At 38.9% G+C, this 22,432-nt stretch overlaps 1 protein-coding gene across 1 annotated transcript in view; it reads right to left on the bottom strand.

Annotated features, from left to right (window-relative positions):
• PRKAR2B (protein kinase cAMP-dependent type II regulatory subunit beta) overlaps window positions 1-22,432 on the bottom strand; it is a 119,958-nt gene that overhangs the window by 18,683 nt on the left and 78,843 nt on the right. The window contains exons 4-5 of the mRNA XM_003811199.5: window positions 17,394-17,477; window positions 3,528-3,634 (exon numbers count right to left, since the gene is read on the bottom strand). Coding sequence (XP_003811247.1) covers window positions 3,528-3,634; window positions 17,394-17,477 — 191 coding nt within the window. The remainder of the gene's footprint in view (window positions 1-3,527; window positions 3,635-17,393; window positions 17,478-22,432) is intronic.

Below are 22,432 nucleotides of genomic sequence, written 5' to 3'. Positions count from 1 at the left end.
ACTCTCCCTGCCCCTCCAAAAAAGAAAGAAAAGGATTATTAATAATAAAGAAGCAATAACAGCAGAAACATGATAGACAGTAGATATTATTAATAAGGAAGAAAATAATTGGCTTTCATGGCCAGGCACAGTGGCTCATGCCTGTAATCCCAGAACTTTAGGAGGCCGAGGTGGGCAGATCACAAGGTCAGGAGTTTGAGACCAGCCTGGCCAACATGGTGAAACCCCGTCTCTACTAAAAATACAAAAAAATTAGCCGGGCATGGTGGCAGTCACCTGTAATCCCAGCTACTCGGGAGGTTGAGGCAGAAGAATCACCTGAACCCAGGAGGACAGAGGGTGCAGTGAGCTGAGATCGCGCCACTGCACTCCAGCCTGGGCAACAAGAGCAAGACTCCACCTCAAAAATAAATAAATAAATAAATAAGAAAAGAATTGGTTTTCAATGTAATTCACGGATAGAATGACTATTTCAAGGGAAACTACTAGAATTTGTCCCATGGATAATCATTTTTCAAGTACAGGTTGAGTTTCCCTCATCCAAAATTCTTGGGACCAGAAGTGTTAAAGATTTTAGATATTTTCAGATTTTAGAATATTTGCACATATAGAATGAGGTATCTTGGGAATGAGACCCAAGTCTAAATACAAAATTAGTTTATGTTTCATATATACCTTATACACACAGCCTGAATATAATTTTATTTAATATTTTAAGTAATTTTGTACATGAAACCAAATTTGTGTACATTGAACCACCAGAAAGCAAATGTGTCATTATCTCAACCACCCATGTGGACAATCTGTGGTTGTTCAGCATTACCATCATTCCTGACTCTGAATTTATATGCTACCAATAAGCCATCATTTTTTACTTGTATTCACACATAAGTACTTAACAGTAAAAAATAAGACATACCATTAACACAGTAAAAACTAATGTGTTTGGGGCAACTAAGCAGCATAGTAGCATCCCCAGAATACCTGCACCAGCTGCCAAACAAGAGCAACCACAAACAATGGCAGGCTTGCAGTCTCCACCTACAATGCTATATTCTGATTAAAGTTACTGTACCTCATACACTAACCCCTTTGGGGATGCTGAATAAGCTGTTGTGTGCCTGCAGTTTGACTGTAAACCATCACATGAGGTCAGGTGTGGAATTTCCACTTGTGCCATCATGTTGACGCTCAAAATGCTTTGGAGTTTGGAGAATTTCAGATTTTCAGACTAGCAATGCTGTACAGATTAAACTCTTCGATTTACACTATTTATACTTTTGCGCTGAAACTGTTCTTTATACTCGGTTACTTTGAATAGGGTAAAACAAAGCCAAATGTGCTGAGGAGAAGTAAAATGAGCTATCAGTCCAGTTGAAATCACATCAGTCTAAAGTCTGTTAAAATACCGCAGGCTAGGCCAGGCACACTGACTTACACCTGTAATCCCACCACTTTGGGAAGCCAAGGCAGGCGGATTACCTGAAGGCAGGAGTTCGAGACCAGCCCGACCAACATGGTGATACCTTGTCTCTACTGAAAATACAAAAATTAGCTGGGTGTGGTGGCGGGTACCTGTAGTCCCAGCTACTCCACAGGCTGAGGCAGGAGAATCGCTTGAAACTGGGAGGCAGAGGTTGCAGTGGGTCGAGATCGCACCACTGCACTCCAGCCTGGGCAACAGAGCAAGACTGTTTAAAAAAAAAAAACAAACAAAAAGCCTTGGGCTGTTTTTTTCACACAGACTTCTTCTCTGATAATGCAAGGCCTCCGGCAGGCAAGAACCTCCAGAAAGAACATGAACAGGGCAGGAGACCTGGCTGTGGAGTTGGCTCTACGCCAGTCATTTGGGTGATCTGAACCAAGTGCTGTCACTTCTGTGGGCCTGCATGTTTTCATCTACCAAATGGGTGACTAGGATCTAACTGAAAAGGGAATAGACTATATACAAATGTAAGGCAGTTTTGAAAGTCAAAAATCCCCACTAAATGATTAAGATCATAGAGGGTTAGGGCTTCTCATACACCTCTACAATTAAACACACTTAGGTGCATTTCTGAGGTGTTTCACTGATGATAGCTATTAATGATACAAAAATCATTACTTTGATTCACATATAGATAACTGGTTTATTCTATTCTAAAATCCTGGCTAGTGCTTCAGCCACAGGTCACCAGGAATTAGGGATGAGGGAATGGGAGAATCAGTGACAACTCTTGATTTAAACAGCATGCGCGACTGACGCATGAAAGATACCACCCACAGAGCCAAAATAACGAAATGAGGCTTCAGGAGACCAAAGAGGTCATTTTCACCAAGACCTCTGAGGTGAACACAACCCAGCCCAGAGAGCAAACGTAACCCAGTAAGTCAGGCTGGGAGAGGACCTGCGTTCCACACACAAGGGGAGGGGTCAGGGATGCCAATTGTCTCATGAACACTTATCATTGTTTTACAAAAGTGAAGAAATAAGGACTCAGCTCAGGCTGCTCTGCTGTTAGATTTCAGGATTCATCTGTTGCATAAGGCATATTGTTCTATGATGAGGTAAAGCACAACTTAAATTTCCTGAAAACAGATTTTCAACACAAATGCAAGACTTCTTTAAATAATTATAGAGTTTTTTAAAGACAAATATAATAATATACAATTCTTGGAAGGATGCACAAACTACTTACTTATGTGGACTGGATGATGTTAAAGCAGTAGGAAGAAAGACTTTTCACCTTATGCCCCTGTGAAATATTTGCATTTCCTATTTTTATTTATTTATTGTTATTATTATTTGAGACAGAGTTTCACTCTTGTTGCCCAGGTTGTAGTGCAAATGGTGCAGTATCGGCTCACTGCAACCTCCACCTGCCGGGTTCAAGCAATTCTCCTGTCTCAGCCTCCCAAGTAGCTGGGATTACAGGTGTGCACCACCACACCTGGCTAATTTTTTTTGTATTTAGTAGAGACGGGGTTTCACCATGTTGGTCAGGCTGGTCTTGAACTCCTGACCTCAAGTGATCCACTGGCCTTGGCTTCCCAAAGTGCTGAGATTGCAGGCCTGAGCCACCACACTCCGCCAATTTTGAATTTTTTAAACCATGAGCATGTTTTACACAGTTTATAAAAAAAGAACCTTTTAAGAAATACCAATTGAGGTCTACTGTGAATTAATATCTCAGATGCTATATTATACTGCTGTTCTCACTGTAATAGGCATCTAGTACATACTAATACTACTACACAATATCTCTCAATTAGAATTCAGCAAATGAAGATGCTCACGTTAAATGACTGACATTTACAGATTAGACTAATCAAAAGTCATTAGTTCCTCTATAAACTATGTCTCTTTTCATGATCCACTGTGGTTTCACTGCATGTACTCACAACAGGTTTACAGTGCCTATTATGTAGTAATAAGAGTAGTGGCAATAACAACTATCCTATATTAACCTGTCAGTTGCCGTAATAATGGTTGAGATTTTACACAAAAGGTTCTTTAAATTTCAATAGTAAGGTTGGGCAAAACTTACCTATCAATTACATAAAAGTTGTCACCATCGTCACCTTGATCAATTACATGCTCCCCATCTTTGACCAATTTTTCAAACATGGCATCTAATACTTGAGACATCTGCTCCTATTTTTAAAAAAGATGGGATATAATCTTTATGTTTATCTAGAACATGTTTTCTTAAGTAACCACAGTTATATTTCTGTGAACAAGTCCAAAGAAATGGAAATAATCATAACTACCACTAAATGTTGTCAGAAAAATACATAGTAGTCTTTCTTACCACATACAAATAAGATGATTATATACTCTCACATTCAGTATTTGAATGAAAGTAATTATAATTAGTCTATTTTAGAATATTTGCAACTATCACCACTTTAAAATGAAAATTTAACCACCAAACCACCATATACCTTGTGAAATATAATCTTAGCAACTAAAAAGGATCAGGTTAGTAAGAAATTATTTCAAATTTCTTTTAAAGATACCCATTTTTAAAAACTTCCTTATATTAGTCATCACTAAAATTTGTGTACAGATAACCTAAATACTTGGTGAATTTAGATCCTGATTCCAATCTTCTTTTTGGTTTAGCACCAAAATCAAAACAGAACAAAAAAGAAAAACAACAAAGTAAAACAAAAATGACTGTGGCAAATATTCTGTCACTATTCACTGTCATTAAGGTTGGCTTCAAGCTGCATCCACTGAGCTCACTAGGGCAGATCTGTCAGAAACATCAAAAATACTATTCAACAACTAATTAAACTACGTAAAATTTTTATTCTGTCAAAGTGTGATTGACAAGGCTCAAGGATAAACTTCAAACTGATGAGAATAAACTAGGAGGTGAAAGAAATCTTTAATCAGAACAAATACAGGAATAATTCAAAGAACTCTGAAAAGACAGAATAAATGGATATGAGGAAATAATACAATACAATGGAAAAGTCTAAAGATTTAGAGGGTTATTTGTTCTGCTACTTATTAGCTCTGAGCCCTTGGTCAGGTCACTCCTTATGGGCATACAAAAGGTATAATGCTAACTGCCCATGCCAAAATCAATTACTATTATACATAAACTAAAGAGTTGAAGATAGATTCAAAGGGGAAAAAAGATGCAAGTGGAAAACACAGGTTGAAGAAACAAGATATTCTGAATAAAGAGGATAACAGATCACATGTGATTCTCTCCCTTTTGAGACCGCATGAAAATGTTACAAGGCATATGAAGATATGAATCTACAATAGTATAGAGTACAGGAAGGGACAACTGATGGATGAGAGAGTTTCAGGGCGAAGGTAAGTAACAAGTGGCAGAGAGAGCTGCCCCAAGTTGCACAGGTGAGACTGCAGTGTGGAGGGGCCAACATGCCTTGCAGAGCACCAAGAGGGTCCAAAGTGGGTAACATCTGGTTCTGCCAGCATGGGACTGAGACACAAAGCTAAAGACAAGCGGACTGATTTAAAGTCCTGCAGAGATTAGTTGACACCTTCCTTCAAAATCCCTCTACCCTAACACAGAATGCCTAGCAGCCAAATGTGGACCCTCAACTCCTCCCAGACAAAAGATTAGAGAGAAACTAAACAAATTAGAACTAGAACAGATACTGTGAACACTGGTGCCCTAGAACAAAAACCTTCATTTGGTAGGACTTAGGGGTTCCCCAATGTAACAGCTGGCTCCCTGTCAGCTCAAGCTAAACAGTGCACTGGTTGACAGGCCTGCCCTACTTACTCAGAGCTCTAAATCAGCTTTATGTTGCTCCCCTGGTAGCCTACAAGACTAAGATAAACAGCAAAATGACAACACATGAGATAGATATTTCAGGAACTGTAGAGAGCTTTTGCAGAGACATTTAAGATGATATTATATCCATGAGACCAAAAAAAAATAGGATGTTAGGAAAAGAGCAAATCAGAGAAAAATGGGTAGCTTGGAAATTAAAAATATGATTGTCATTTTTTTTTTCTTTAAAATAGATTTTTTTTGGCAGGGTTCAGTGGCTCATGGCTGTAATCCCAGCACTTTGGGAGGCCAAGGCAGGCAGATTGCTTCAGCCCAGGAGTTTGAGACCAGCCTGGGCAACATGGCAAAACCCCGTCTCTACCAAAAAAAATAAGCTGGGCATGGTGGTGCACACTTGTCGTCTCAGCTACTCAGGGGGCCGAGGTCGGAGGACTGCTTGAGCCTGGGAGGTTGAGGCTTCAGTGAGCCATGATCGCACCACTGCGCTCCAGCCTGGGCAACAGAGTGAGACTCTGTCTCAAAAAAAATGAGTAGTCTCAGCTACTCAGGAAAGGCTGAGATTGGAGGATTGCTTGAGCCTGGGAGGTTGAGGCTGCAGTGAGCCATGATCACACCACTGCACTCCAGCCTGGCAACAGAGTGAGATTCTGTCTCAAAAAAATGAGTAGTCTCAGCTACTCAGGAGAGGCCAAGATTGGAGGATTGCTTGAGCCTGGGAGGTTGAGGCTGCAGTAAGCCATGACTGTTACACTGCACTCCAGCCTGGGCAACAGAATGAGACTCTGTCTCAAAAATAAAAAATAAAATAGAATTTTTTAGAGCAGTTTTAAGCTCATAGGAACATTAATCAGAAAGTACAGACATACTCCACATATCCTCTACCCCAACACATGACACAGACTCCCCCAAGATAAACATCCTCCACCGGAGTGGCACATTTGTTACAACTGCTGAATCTATACTGACATCATTATCATTCAAAGTCCATAGTTTATATTAGGGTTTGCTATTGGTGTTGTACATTCTATGGGTTTGACAAATGTATAAAGACATGTATCCACCATTACAATTTTTTTAAAGGTAAATAAAAGAGTTAAAAAAATTAAAACCAAACACCTCCAAAAAAGTCAATAAAGAGATGAAAAGAAAGGAGTGCCAGAGACAGTAAAAGAGAAAACAAAAAGGAGGAAATATAAACAATACAGGATGAATTTTCTAGACCCAAAGAAAATTTTGGTCTGAAAACACAGGTTTTCAGACCAAAAGGGCACACTCAAGTGCCCAGCACAATCAATGACCATAAATCCCCACACTAGGATGAAATAATGTATTTTTAGAACACTAAAGATAAAAGATCTGCAAAGCTTCCAGAAAAGAGAAAGGGGGATTCTTAAAAACATGAAAAGTTACTCAACTTCTCTGAAAATGAAGAGAAATCCAAATTAAAATCGAAATGAGATGCCACTTTTCACTCGCCAGATTCAAAAAGATACAAATGTTAGAATATCACACTGTGTTGGAGACCGTGTGGGAAAAGAGGCATTCTCACACAGACTTCCGGTGAGAAGGTAAAATGGAACAAACTCTAAAAAAGCCATTTGTCAAAATTTAATAAAATTTCAGATATGCATAATCTTCCACCTCACTGTTCCTTTTCTAGGAAGTTATTATATAGATATTTATAAAATGCATCACCATTTTTCTTTGCATCACAATAGCAGAAGACTGGAAACAAACTAATAGTTTATCAACAGGGCACTGGATAAATAAGCTGTCATATATCCATTCACCAAAAAGCTCTGCTGTTGTAGGCATGTAGGGATTTTCAGACATCTGTCTTTCAAAGGAGTCACTGGCAGCAAGAGAACACTCAAAGAAGGGTAATCAAGAAATGTGAAAACCTGCAATGAGGGAATTTCAGGAAACAAGGCATTTAGGTGACAGAAAAGACCTATATGAGAATACACCAGTTATCTTCTGTTCAAACCATGACATCAGTAGTTCTAGAGGCCATAACTGGGACTGTTGGGTGGAAGTTTCATGGAGGTTTTGGCAGAATATAAAGACCTGCCTAGGAATGAGAGCTGTCTAGCGGTGACAAGGGCTGCCTTGCAAATAATTTTGCCTTTTCCAGAACATTAAATAGTTGGAATCATGCAGCACATAGCCTTTCCACATTGGCTTCTTTCACTTAGTATTATGCATTTAAGGTTCTTCCATGTCTTCCATGTCTTTTCATAACTAGATCACTCATTTTGTCCACTGTCTAGATGTACCACAGTTTATTTATCCATTCACATACTGAACAACATCTTGGTTGCTTCCAAGTTTTGGCAATTTTGAATAAAGCTGCTACAAATATCTGTGTACAGGTTTCTGTGTGGACCTAAGTTTTCAACTCCTTTGGGTAAATACCAAGGAGCATGACTACTGGAGAGGATGGTAAGAGTATGTTTAGTTGTAAGAGACACCACTAAACAATCTTCTAAAGTGGCTGTACCATTTTGCATTTTGCATTCTCATCAGCAATGAGTTGTTGAACCACCTATGTTCACCAGCATTTGGTGTTGTCAGTGTTCCAAATTTTGGCCATTCTAATAGATGTGTAGTACTATCTCATTGTTGTTTTAAGTTGCATTTCCCTGATGACATGTGATGTGGAGCATCTTTTCATATGCTTGTGTGCCATTTGTATATCTTCTTCAGTGAGGTGTCTGTTAACATCTTTGGTCCAATTTTTTAATCTGATGGTTTACTACTGTTGGGTTCTTTGTATATTTTGGATAATAGTCCTTTATCAGCTGTGTCTTTTGCAAATATTTCCTCCCAGTCTGAGCCTGTCTTTTCATTCTGCTCACAGTGTCTTTTGCAGCAAAGAAATTTTTAATTTTAATGAAGTCCAGCTTATCAATTCTTTCATGGATGTGCCTTTGGTGTTACATCTAAAAAGTTATCACCAAATCCAAGGTCATCTAGATTTTCTCCCATGTTATCGCCTAGGAATTTTACAGTTTTGTGTTTTACATTTATATCTGTGATCTATTTTGAGTTAATTTTTGTGAAAAATAAAATGTCCATTTCTAGATTCATTTTTCAGATATCTAGTTTTTCCAGCACCATTTGTTGAAAAGACCATCTTTACTTCATTGTGTTGCCTTTTCTCTTCTGTCAAAGATCAGTTAACTGCATTTAAGTGGGGCTGTTACTGGGTTCTCTGTTCTGTTCCACTGATTAATTTGTACATTCTTTTGCCAATACTATACTGTCTTGATTACTGTCACTTTATACTAAGTCTTGAAGTCAGTTAGTATTAGTACTTTAACTTTGTTCTTTTCCTTCAATATTGTGTTAGCTCTCCTAGGTCTTTTGCCTCTCCAAACTTTAGGATCAGTTTGTTGGGACTGCATTGAATCTACAGATCAACTTGGGAAAAACTGACATCTTGACAATAGTGGGTCTTCCTATCCATGAACATGGAAATCTCTTCATTTATTAAATTCTTCCCCGATTTCCTTCATAATTTGATAGTTTTCCTCACATTGATCTTATACATATTTTTGTTAGATTTACATCTAAATATTTCATTTTGGGGGGATGTTAATATAAATGGTATTGTATTTTTAATTTCAAATTCCACTTGTTCACTGCTGATATAAAGGAAAGTGATTAACTTTTGTATATTAACCTTGTATCCTGCAACCTTGTTATAATCACTTACTAGCTCTGGAAGCCCTTCCCATTTTCTACTTAGATAATCATGTCATCTGTGAACAAAGACAGGTATATTTCTTCCTTCTCAATACATTTTACTACACTTTCTTGTCTTATTGCATTAGCCAGGACTTTCAGCACTATGTTGAAAAGGAGTGGTGAGAGGGAACTACAAATTTGTTGAGGTGAAATTCACATAACATAAAATTAATCACTTTATTTTCCTTTTTTAAAATTGTAACTACCCCAGTGGGGATGAAGTGGTATTTCATTGTAGTTTTGATTTGTATTTCTCTAACGAGTAACCACGTTGAAAATTTTTTGATTGCCAGTCATTTGTATATTCAAGCACTTTGCCCATTTCTAAATTGGAATTTTTGTCTTTTTATTGTTGAGTTGTGTTATTTATATATTTTGGATACTAGATCTTTATCAGATATATGATTGGCAAATAATTTTATCTTCTGCAGACTGTCTTCGCTTTTTAAAATAATGTCCTTTGATGTACAAAAATGTTACATCTGTGTGAAGTCCTATTTATCTTTTTTCTTTTCTGCTTATGTTTTTGGTGTCTAAGAGTCCAATGCTAAATCTAAGACCATAAAGACTTACTCCTATGTTTTCTTCCAAGAGTTTTATGGTTTAAGCTCTTATATCTTTGGCTTTTGATCCCTTCTGAATTAATTCTTGTATATGCAAAGGAGTCTAGCTTTGTTGTTTTGTGTGTGGATATCCAGTGATTCAGCACTATTTGTTGAAGAAACTATTCTTTTTCTATTGAATGGTCTTAACACTCTTGTGGGAAAATCAATTGGCCATAAGTACATAGGTTTATTTCTAGATTCTCAATTCTATTCAATTGTTCTATATGTCTACCCGAGCCCAGTATATTGTTTTGATTACCATAGCTTTTCAGTAAGTTGTAAAATTAGGAAATGTGAATCCTGCAACTTTGTTCTTCTTTTTAAATATTGTTTTGATTACTTGGAATCTGCTGTTATATGTACAATTATAACATAGTGGCAACAGCAAAACATTAATGTGTTATCATGATTTAGCTTTATAATACATAAAAGCTAATAGTTTAAACTTGTATAAACAATACTGATGAAAATATTTTTTAAAAAGAATATGGAACCTCTATAAATACTAATATATTGTTAAATTTGAAAAGAACAAGGCAGGCCAGGCACGGTAGCTCACACCTATAATCCCAGCACTTTGGGAGGCTGAGGCAGGCAGATCACTTGAGGCCAAGAATTCCAGACCAGCCTCGCCAACATAGTCAAACTCCATGTCTACTAAAAATACAAAAATTAGCTGGCCATGGTGGTGCACACCTGTAGTCCCAGCTACTCGGAAGGCTGAGGTACAAGAATCACTTGAACCCAGGAGGCGGAGGTTGCAGTGAGCCATGATCGTGCCACTACACTCCAACCTGGGCAACAGAGCGAGACTCTCAAATAAACAAAACAAAACAAAACAAAAAACAGGGCATAACAGTGTGTCTATTCTGCTGCCACCAAAATTTGAAAAAGAATATATTTGTATGTGCATTGCATGACCCTGGAAAAATATACAAGATAGTACTAAAAGAACATAGTTCCTGAGAAACTGGGTTTCTGAGAGGCAAAGGTGAAAAGGAGATTTCCTTTCACTGACTACTCTTTTGTTCTTTTTGAATGTTTGTCAATTTTACATGTATACTGATTTATATTTTTTAATTAACTAAAAAAACTCTAATTAAACTGAGAACATAATTTTACATCTTCATATAGGCTAAGAAAAACTTTTGGAAGAATGATGGTGATGGGTTTGCAGGAAGCAGTTTTCGTCCCCTCCTTGGGTCCCTGTGTGAGCTCTGGCATCTTTTTTTGGAACAGCAGCCAAGGTTGAAGATGAAGCCAAGGTAGCAGTGAAACAGCCCTTTCGTGATATAGTGCTAATTGGCCCCACAGGGACCATTCTACCCAAATGAGTTCATCAACTCAGGCAACATATGGTCACCTATCAAAATTCTAAAGGTTGATTAAATGATTTACTAATATATTGTTTTGCTTGCTATTTATATATTGACTTTTTTAAGGCAGGTAGAGGGTGAACATCAGCTTTATTGATTAGTTCTGACTCTAAATGTCAAATGGGGAAAAAAGATGAAATAAATTGCTATAGTAACTATTTTGTGATGTTGGAATTAGCTGCATTTGAAAACATTATAAAACTGAAGAATTCATACACGGATATACGAAAAGGCAATTCCTGATAAAATACAGACAGGTGTCTGTTCTAGTCAATCAAAATGTAATTTCCCCATAATTATGCACAGAGTGAAAAGAACTTAGGAAATATTTAATATGCAGAGGCTTATCATGATAACTGACAACTACTGTAGGAAATCCACATCTAATTCTCCTACAGAATGCCAATTCAAGACTGAGCTCAGTAAAGGGCTCTGACTCACTTAAGAAATAACAATTTACTCTTCATTAATGAAAGAGCCTATCATATAGCCTAAGAAAATTATTTCAGTTAGCCTCAAATTAGAAATATTTCAGGAGGAAAATGGCCTACTGAGTGGAGCATTAAAATATTCATGAAAAGAATATCTTCAAAGAGATTAATAATTATAAATGCTGTGCTCAACATATGAATATACAGCTCTCTAAGGAAAAATTTTCTGAAGTCTAGGAAGTGTAAGATTTTCAAGCTAAATAATGACTTCGGGAAATTCAAATGAAATAGTAGACACAAAGCCAAGATCATTCTTCTTGCTAATCACTAATTAGTTTCCCCTTCCTCCTTCAAGTTTTCCCATTTCAGGAAAAGGTGGCAACTTCGCAGTCACTCCAGCTAGACACTGGGAGCCATCCTAGATTCTTTCCTTCAGTCCCCAACTAAATCAATCACCAAGTACCAAGTTCTGTTAACCCTTTTTTGTGAAACCATTCTTTTCTGTCTGTCCCTTTCCCCCTTCCCTGGAGTTCAGGCCCATTTCTCTTCCCTAGATCATGACCTCGTTTTCTTACTGGGCTTCACTCTTTTGTTCTTGTCTGCTTCCCCTGTTTTTCTCCCCTCTTTAACTCCATCTTCGACATTATCACCAAAGTGACCTTAGATAAATCTGATAGTTACATTCTCTGACTAAAACTCTTCAGCTGTGCCCACTGCCTACAAGGCAGTCCAGTGCCACAGCATAGCATTCGAGAAAGAATGGGCCTTCCTGATACAGCATCCACATCTTAGCTCCATCACTCCCATCACTAGATGGAGGCCATCCATCACTGGACGGTTGCCACTTTAGGCTCTAGTGATAACATTCAGTACTTTTCCTCACCTGGTGATTCCCTCCTCATTTTCAGAGGGCACAGCTCAGTGACCTTTCCAGCTTTCTGAACTGTTAGGGTAAGCTAAGAGACAGACATCTTCTCACCATGCCCTGACCATATTACAGCAATATATCATGTTTTCCCAACATGCTTTGCAGATGTGTTTGTACTCTCATTAAATTATAAATTCCAAAAGGACAACAACCATCTCTAAATATCTTTGTGGCCTCCAACACTTTAAACAGGTCTTGAAACATAGTAGTCAAGAAATTAAAATGAAAGGAGCTGCATGATAAGCAGATTATATGAGCTGAATATGTAATTCAATTAAAACACATTTGGGTTATTGTAAATAATGTGTATCATAAAAAACTAGAAAGCTACTTTACAATATGAGCTTAAACTAAAACCTCTGATCTGCCATGTTTTGGGCTAAATGTCTTATTCCAGCTGGTAATTTGCTGAGAAAAATAAATTTTACTTACTTATATCCTATATCATCTCTGGAAGGATTTAAATAGTAAGGGAGTCATTCAAGGTGGTCTGAGCTCAAATTCAAAAAAAAGGTCTTCTGAAAACTACTATGTATATACATTTGCTTCTTCTCTATAAAACATTCGATCATGACAATTCAGAAACTGGATGTTTTTTCCCTCTATGTGTTGGTTTTTAAAATACATATTGACCTTCAGCAAAGCAGTGGAAAAAAGTCTAAAAGAACTCTTATGTTTACAAAATAATCACACTAAGCAAAGATGCTCCTTGCCAGACTGTATTAGCAAAAGCTTTCTTAAATATTAATAATTTTAAATGCAACCAAAATTTTCACAATGCTTTTAAAGAGCTAAAGTTGAAATGGCAAGGAAGATCAATTAATTTAGAAGACAGAACAGAACAGACAACATCCCAGGAAAGCATAATTAGCAATGATTTATGCCTGTGTGTCACTTAACCCTACAGACACCAGAATTTCACGACTTAGTCCCCGCTGAAGCATTAAAATACTGGTTCATTGAATAGGAAAGCATGCAAACATAACACATGTAACAGTAACCAAATACTGAACTTGAACATTTTCACATCTAGCTCTAGTCTTTGGTATTCAAAGTATGTTGTGGGCCAAGAACATCAACATTACCTGGGAGCTTGTGAGAAATGCAGACTTTTCAGGCTCCATTCCAGACCATGAGAATCCAAATCTGCATTTTAACAAGATCCCCTGATGATACATCAGCATATTAAAGCTTGAGAGCACTGTTTTTGGTGACCTCTGAAATTCTCCCATGTAAAGTTCTAGTCAAAAAATACAGAATTCTTGAATAAAGCCTACCTCTAAGTGTAAAACTAAGGATTAATTTTACCACTGCCTTCTGTGTGCCTCTGGAGCAAAAGAGTTAAATACTACATTGGTCCTTGCCTTAGAGAACATGGGATCCATAGGCAAGCTTTGATATCAACTCAGGGTACTGAACCAGGTCTTTGCTTCCTCAGCACTAACTCCCACTGCTGGTAAGTGGTGGTACTCGGCAAACGTGGATTGAATGAACTGAGCAAACAAACTGGAATGGACAAGGATATATCAGGGCCACTCTGAACTACTGAATTCATACCATGAGACTGTAACTATGTTCAAGGGTTTGGCATAACTTTTTTTTATTTTTATTTTTTTTGAGACAGAGTCTCGCTCTGTTGCCCAGGCTGGAGTACAGTGGTGTGATCTCAGGTCACTGCAAACTCCTCCACCTCCGGGGTTCATGCCATTCTCCTGCCTCAGCCTCCCTAGTAGCTGGGACTACAGGCGCCCGCCACCACGCCCGGCTAATTTTTTTGTATTTTTTTAGTAGAGACAGTGTTTCACCATGTTAGCCGGGATGGGCTCGATCTCCTAACCTCGTGATCCACCCACCTCGGCCTCCCAAAGTGCTGGGATTACAGGCATGAGCCACCACGCCCGGCCTGGCATAACTTTTAACAAGACTTGAATTAGATATTACTTAAACACCATCATTTTATTACAAATCTATCCAAAACTATTATTTAGGATTAAGTATGTATACTTAGATAACTATAAAAGTGTCAGAGGTGCATCAACCAGAGCAACTCCATCTTGAATAGGAGCTGGGTAAAATGAGGCTGAAACCTACTGGGCTGCATTCCCAGATGGTTAAGGCATTCTAAGTCACAGGATGAGACTGAAGGTCAGCACAAGATACAGGTCATAAACATCTTGCTGATAAAACAGGTTGCAGTCAAGAAGCCGGCCAAAACCCACCAAAGCCGAGATGGTGACGAGAGTGACCTCTGGTCATCCTCACTGCCACACTCCCACCAGAACCATGACAGTTTACAAATGCCATGGCAATGTCAGGAAGTTACCCTATATGATCTAAAAAGGGGAGGCATGAATAATCCACCCCTTGTTTAGCATATCATCAAAAAATAACCATAAAAATGGGCAACCAGCAGCTCTCGGGGCTGCTCTGTCTATGGAGTAGCCATTGTTTTATTCCTTCACTTTCTTTTTTTTGGTTTTCCAGCTATGGTAGAACTACTCTTTTTTTTTTTTTTTTTTTTAGTGGGGAACTTTTTTTTATTTTTATTTTTTTTATTTTTATTTATTTATTTTTTATTATACTTTAAGTTTTAGGGTACATGTGCACATTGTGCAGGTTAGTTACATATGTATACATGTGCCATGCTGGTGCGCTGCACCCACTAACTCGTCATCTAGCATTAGGTATATCTCCCAATGCTATCCCTCCCCCCTCCCCCCACCCCACCACAGTCCCCAGAGTGTGATATTCCCCTTCCTGTGTCCATGTGATCTCATTGTTCAATTCCCACCTATGAGTGAGAATATGCGGTGTTTGGTTTTTTGTTCTTGCGATAGTTTACTGAGAATGATGGTTTCCAATTTCATCCATGTCCCTAAAAAGGACATGAACTCATCATTTTTTATGGCTGCATAGTATTCCATAGTGTATATGTGCCACATTTTCTTAATCCAGTCTATCATTGTTGGACATTTGGGTTGGTTCCAAGTCTTTGCTATTGTGAATAATGCCGCAATAAACATACGTGTGCATGTGTCTTTATAGCAGCATGATTTATAGTCATTTGGGTATATACCCAGTAATGGGATGGCTGGGTCAAATGGTATTTCTAGTTCTAGATCCCTGAGGAATCGCCACACTGACTTCCACAATGGTTGAACTAGTTTACAGTCCCACCAACAGTGTAAGAGTGTTCCTATTTCTCCACATCCTCTCCAGCACCTGTTGTTTCCTGACTTTTTAATGATTGCCATTCTAACTGGTGTGAGATGATATCTCATAGTGGTTTTGATTTGCATTTCTCTGATGGCCAGTGATGATGAGCATTTTTTCATGTATTTTTTGGCTGCATAAATGTCTTCTTTTGAGAAGTGTCTGTTCATGTCCTTCGCCCACTTTTTGATGGGGTTGTTTGTTTTTTTCTTGTAAATTTGTTTGAGTTCATTGTAGATTCTGGATATTAGCCCTTTGTCAGATGAGTAGGTTGCGAAAATTTTCTCCCATGTTGTAGGTTGCCTGTTCAGTCTGATGGTAGTTTCTTTTGCTGTGCAGAAGCTCTTTAGTTTAATTAGATCCCATTTGTCAATTTTGGCTTTTGTTGCCATTGCTTTTGGTGTTTTGGACATGAAGTCCTTGCCCACGCCTATGTCCTGAATGGTAATGCCTCCTTCACTTTCTTAATAAACTTGTTTTCACTTTACAGACTCACCCTGAATTCATTTTTGTGCGAGATCCAAGAACCCTCTCTTGGGGTCTGGATGAGGAACCTCTTTCCTGTAACAAAAGGATAACTTAAAGCATTCTTGTCTCAGTCCCTTGTTTTCTTTTGAGAGCCTAGTGCGTGTACAGAGCCGTGAGCCATCTGCTACTTACAGAGTGATGCAAAGATACAAAAGACACAGTTCCTGCCCTCAGACAATGGACAGATGAAGTGACTGACGGATCCTGGGTCTGGTCAAATTTAGGCCTATCAAAGCCAGTAATGGAGACTCAGAGATGGACATACAAACTCGTAATGTGTGGGCCTAACATAAATCTCCAAAGTCACACAATGTACTGTGTTCTGGAAGACGTAATATAAACATAAATTACACTAGAAACAAAAGAGATTTTTAAAATATTTCAGACTGTAAATATGACGCAGTATATAACTGGTATGATGCAGTACGTGAATCTTTATAAAAACGTCCTTTTTAAGAAGACCTCATTTTAAAAAGAGCAGGTATTGATTTAATGCTTCTCCTCTAGGGCATCACCAAAAACTTGAAGATGTTGAGTTTGACCAAATAAAAAAGTTGAGGTAAGTTACAAAAGTTGACTCTATTTTCACATTTGGAATATGGCAGCAGAGGTTCACTCCTAAATAACTATACAGCAATGACTAAGCATAATCTGAGATGAAGGAAGCAGAATATGTACATCACAGTGCAAGACAAAGTCTGAACAGTACGTGCACTCATACCAAGAGTGGGTATTCTAGAAATACCGAACCCAAAAATTAGAGATTTCCAAATCCTTATAAAGGACCAAAAAAAAAAACAAAAAAAACCTCACCTTAAAGCCGAGTGAAATATTACTTTTAATCTGTATAATACACAGATAATGAGTTTATACACATTCAAATATAATTACTACCACTGGCTGTAAAGAGAAACAATCCTCCATGGGCCCTGAGCATCCCTGCATATTCCTGATGGGTACGAAGAGGGCAAGTTCCTACCATCTTTTTACCTGTGCCATTTCTCAGGGCTGTTTTTGTAGCCCTGAGATAACATCTTGAGAGATGAGAGAATATCTTCCACAGGACAAACACCTCAGGCTTCTTTACTTCTTGCTCCAACAGCAGTATATTCCCCCAAACTCAATATTCCTCTCCTGCAGTTCAACCTACTGTGCATTCAAGCATCTGCAAGGGGGCCTTTACCATCACCCCAGGGTGATGTCAGCTTACAAAGAGGGCAAAACTCAAGACCCTGTACAGTTCTTGACACTGTCACTGGGGGAAAAAACAAAGCCATTTCTATTATTAAGATTTATCTTACCGGATCCAGATTCTTAAACAGCAGGATGTCTTTGCAAGCCTCTTGCAACCTATTTCTTTGATCATCAGTTTTTGGATGTATAATCTAAAAGGACATCAGATTTAAAAAACAAAGACATTAGCCAATACCATCTCACTCAAAGAGATTTTAAAAACTAACAAAAATCAGAACCAACATTAGAAAGAAGAACTGTTAGCGCTCAAGTCTGCTTCAGGTTGGTGCTGAGATTCACTTTTGGTGACTGGTAACTTATAAGCCTACCAAGTAGGGGAACATAATTCACCTTGTTGTGGGGAGGTTGGTATCCATTCATCAATATAGCACTGAAATGTTTTTCAAAAGCATATTTTCCCCTAGGTTAGCAAGTTCATTATGCACACAACTGTGACTGGCTAGGAAGGTTCCAAAGCTCCCAGCCAGTGGGGACCTGTACAAAAGGACAACAGGTGCCAGCAGCTACACTGAAAATTTGGACTGCTGTCATTCTGTTTCTACTGAGTTTAATACTCCTTCAGGATGTAGTTCTTTCTTTTGAATCTTGATAAGGTCCCTGGAAAGAAGTAAAATGTTTAAATGTATATGGCATTAGATGCCGAATATATTTTTACACATGTGGTATGTACCTGCCCCACAGCGAGCAAGTGATTTTTAGAAGGGAGCAAGCAATCATGCACTGCCACTCCAAGAGAATATGTGTTCCAGGGAAAAAGAGTCCAAGGAGGCTGGCTGGTGCACTGATTTCAGAAGGAACTCAAGGAAACTAGTGTGCTATATTCTCACTAAACTTGTATTCTAGAGTGTGAAGAGTGGCAGAATGCCGTGTGTGTAAGTGTGGCTTGCTATCTCTCGAGTCCCTTTTCACTAGCAGGAGGCTCAACTGACTTGGACCAAAAGGTCCACTCTTTTGTGAACATGAACAATTTGTAACTATAAAATGAGTTAGAGAGGCAAGGGGTAGTCCTAAAAGCAGCAGACACGGAGTTGGTTTTCCTGAAGACCTACACACCACCCTTTCCTATTCCAATGCTCACTCAAAGAGTGACCACGAGAGCTGATGGGCAGGTACCTTGCCTCTTCAGGCAGCCTGCCCTACCATCAGAGCATCAGAGCTCACAGAATCAGGCAGCAGTGGAGTTTATAGCCACAAACATCAAAACTCACAATGGGAAATTTAAATCAGCATTTCAAACCACATCAGATGGCTAAAAATTAATGAAAATTATAAGCCTGAAAAGAACTGGGGAAACTTATAGTATTGATAAACTATTTATATGTAAACTATTGACATGTATACCATTTATTTGCATTATGTAAAGACTACATGAAAGAACTACTAGCTAGTAAGAGAAAGGGTCACTGCACTTTCCCCTCTAAGGGTAAGGTAGATGTAAACCTTTGTTTACTATCTGCCCAATATTCATCTCAAACTAGATTCTAAGATGACACACAAACACAGACAAAGTAGATCCCGGGGACTTCTCATTCACTGCTGCAAAAGAAACCTTTAAAATTCAGGTATTAACCAAACCACACCAACCAAACTTCACTTCCTCCTACTTCAAATAAGGAAGGCTAACACACTAAAACAAAACAGAAAGTCATTTCTCACTTCACAAAATCCATCTAGAACTTCAAACCAAAGCAACCGAGATGTCTGCCTGCGGAGAAGCTGTTCTCAGAAAGGAAAGGGGGGAGAGTGCATCAGGCATCAGTATCGTGCACCTGCTTCGCTCTGGTCAACTTTATGTCTTTCTCTCCAACCCATTCAATTCCTATAAGCCTTCACACAGAAATCCAGCTTTTTTCCTCTTCTCTCTTCTTCCTGCTACCTCTCTTACCAATGACGACTTTTTTTTTTTTTTTTGAGACAGATTCTCACTCTGTTGCCCAGGCTGGAGTGTAGTGGTGCGATCTCAGCTCACTGCAATCTCCGCCTCCCGGGTTCACGCCATTCTCCTGCCTCAGCCTCCTGAGTAGCTGGGACTACAGGTGCCTGCCACCACGCCTGGCTTTGTTTTTTTTTTGTTGTTGTTGTTGTTCTTGTATTTTGTATTTTTAGTAGAGACGGGTTTTCACCGTGTTAGCCAGGATGGTCTTGATGTCCTGACCTCGTGATTTGCCCAGTTCAGCCTCCCAAAGTACTGGGATTACAGGCGTGAGCCAGCGCGCCTGGCCTCTTTTTTTTTTTTTTTTAAGACACAGTCTTGCTCTGTCACCCAGGCTAAAGTGCAGTGGTGGTGCACTCAGTTCCCTACAACCTTTGCCTCCTGGGTTCAAGCGACTCTCCTGCCTCAGCCTCCTGAGTAGCTGGGATTACAAGTGCCTGCCACTGTGCCCAGCTAATTTTTGTATTTTTATTAGAGACAGGGTTTCACCATCTTGGCCAGGCTGGTCTCAAACTCCTGACCTCATGATCCACCCGCCTTGGCCTCCCAAACTGCTAAGATTACAGGCATGAGCCGCTGCACCCAGCCCAATCACCATTTCTAAGTAGTATTTTTTTCTCAGCCCCACCTCCATCACTATGGTCTACTGCTCTCCTCCTGTTTCCCTTTTCCCTCAACCTGCCATTACTCCTCAGCACTCAGAGTCCACTCTCTGTAATTAACCTCGTCGGTAAAATCCCTCTTCAATGGGGAAAGTAAACAGCCAGAAAGCGGGTGTGGTCTCTGACACTCCAGCTCCTCTGTACTGCAGCCACCTGCTCTGAAGCTGCTCTCCTACATTTTTCCTCTGGGGCTTAGCATGATCCCACCTAAGGGATCTCTCTCTGGATCACTGAGGCCTCAGCAATACACCCAAAGTGTGATTTTAGTGTACTAGAGGCCACTTTGGTTTTCATTAAAATTCATTCCTGATTTCAGATAAAAATTTTATTTGTTAAACAAACATAGCATAAATACATGCCAGGTACTATTCTAAGGGCTTTACTAATATTAACTCATTTTATCCTAGTGACAGATCCCATGAAGCAGGTTAAGAAATTTAGAGTTGAGGAAATCAACTTGCCCAAATCACTTGTCCAATGTCATCCAGTCCACAAGGTGCAGAGCCAGAATTCATGCCAGCCAGGCCAGCTACAGAGTCTATATTCTAAACCAGGGATCAGCAAACTACACCTGCAGGCAAAGCTGTTTTTGTATGTATGGCTTCTAGGCTAAGAATAATTTTACATTTTTTAATGACTGGGGGAAAAAAATCAAACAAATGATAATATTTCCTGACACATAAAATCTATATTAAATTCAAATTCAAGCGTCATAAAGTTTTAATGTAACCCAACAGACATGCCTTTCATTGATGTATTACCTACAGCTGCTTTCAAGCTACTATAGCAGAACTGAGTAGTTGCAAAGGAGACCCCATGACTCCCCAAAGCCTAAAATATTTACTCTCTGAAAATAGTGCATTTTTCAGTTAAAAAAAAAAAACTTTACCAAAAAAAGTTTGCCACCTTCTGCTCTAAATTTCTGCTGCCTTTCCATTAAAAAAAAAAAAAATTAGAAAACCAGTTAACAAGTAAGGTTTTAACTTAGACATTTTCTTTAAAGAACACTGTATATCGGTCGGGCACAGTGGCTCACGCCAGTAATCCTAACAGTTTGGGAGGCCAAGGTGAGTGGATCACTTGAGGCCAGGAGTTCAAGACCAGCCTGGCCAACAGGGCGAAACCCCATCTCTACTAAAAATACAGAAATTAGCCAGGTATGTGGTGGTGCATGCCTGTAGTCCCAGCTACTCGGGAGGCTGAGGCATGAGAATCACTTGACCCAGAGGCTTGGGGGCTGTGTTTTGATTCCTACACTGTTTCACTGTTTCTTTAGCACTTCATGTTTTTTAACTTTTCATTAATTTATTCACTTGTCTGCTTCTGCCACTAGACTGTAAGCTCCAAGAGGGCAGAGACTTGTCCATTTGCTCACCACTTTACACCTAGCACCAGGCCAGATATACAGGTGGAACTCCAAAAAATTTTTGTGGAGAAACATAAGAAATACTCTACCCTTATTAGCTCTTCTCTACCAGTTTCTACATGCTAGATCTAGATAACCCTTACATTTTCATTTATTAAAGGCATTCCAACTAAAATCTGTTATTTTCCAAAATGAGTCTTAAGTATTTACATTTTCTTTGAATTCATATCAGACGATAAATTTCTGTTTATACTACAGACTTAATGATTTGGTGAGTCTCAGAAGTAATACAAAATGTCCAAATGAAATGTAATTTTATCACAATATAGTATACATTTTCCTCATAGATATTTCCCAATATCCTTCTAGATCTAAATAATTTTGAAATCTGTAATAATCATTCCCAAGCATGTGGTGTGGTTTGCTTCATAGTTGTTGAGACTAAAGTAAGTATAGTTTTTAGTAACACATTTAGAGGAGAGAATACTCAACCTAACTGATAACCTAAAAGCACTTTGCTATAATCAAACATATAATACATTAACAAAAAAACTATTAAATATAACTTTAAAAGGTGTTACAGGGGACAGATCTTAGGGTAAATACACACCCCACAAAGATTCCTCCTCCTCTAGTAACTGCCCTTATTTACAGAAGTGGTTCCCAAGTAGGTTGGACTTTTTGACCCTGGCCCTACCCTGGGCCAAAGCTGGGTCCATCAGAAACTCTTGGGAAATTGGAATTTTGAACTGAGAGACACAGTAATAGAGATGGGTAGCTGAACCCGTTTCAAAGACACTACACTAAGTCTTACACTCTTGCTCTTGATGGACACCAGAGGCGGGCTGGCTCCTGCCTGCCAGGCCTACAGCTTGGCCTTTGAACGCTTTCTGCAGTTCAATATGATCTCCAAGCATTTGTCTGATAATCTCTCCCCAGTGTTTTCTTTTTCACATTTGTCTCCATAGGGTGAGGTTTTACACAGTCAAATGAATCTTAACTGGTATAGCCTCCCCAACAAAACTATTAGAAATTAGCTGGAGTGAACCTGCCAAAACACTTTATTTACCTCATCAATTAAATGGCAGCTAAAATTCAAGGCCTAACAGCTTTTGAATCAATGAG

This window comes from Pan paniscus, chromosome 6 (assembly GCF_029289425.2).
Source record: "Pan paniscus chromosome 6, NHGRI_mPanPan1-v2.0_pri, whole genome shotgun sequence".
NCBI classification, from domain to species: Eukaryota; Metazoa; Chordata; class Mammalia; order Primates; family Hominidae; genus Pan; species Pan paniscus.
The sequence above is the reverse complement of the archived record's forward strand: the minus strand, read 5'-3'. Positions and strand labels throughout refer to the sequence as shown.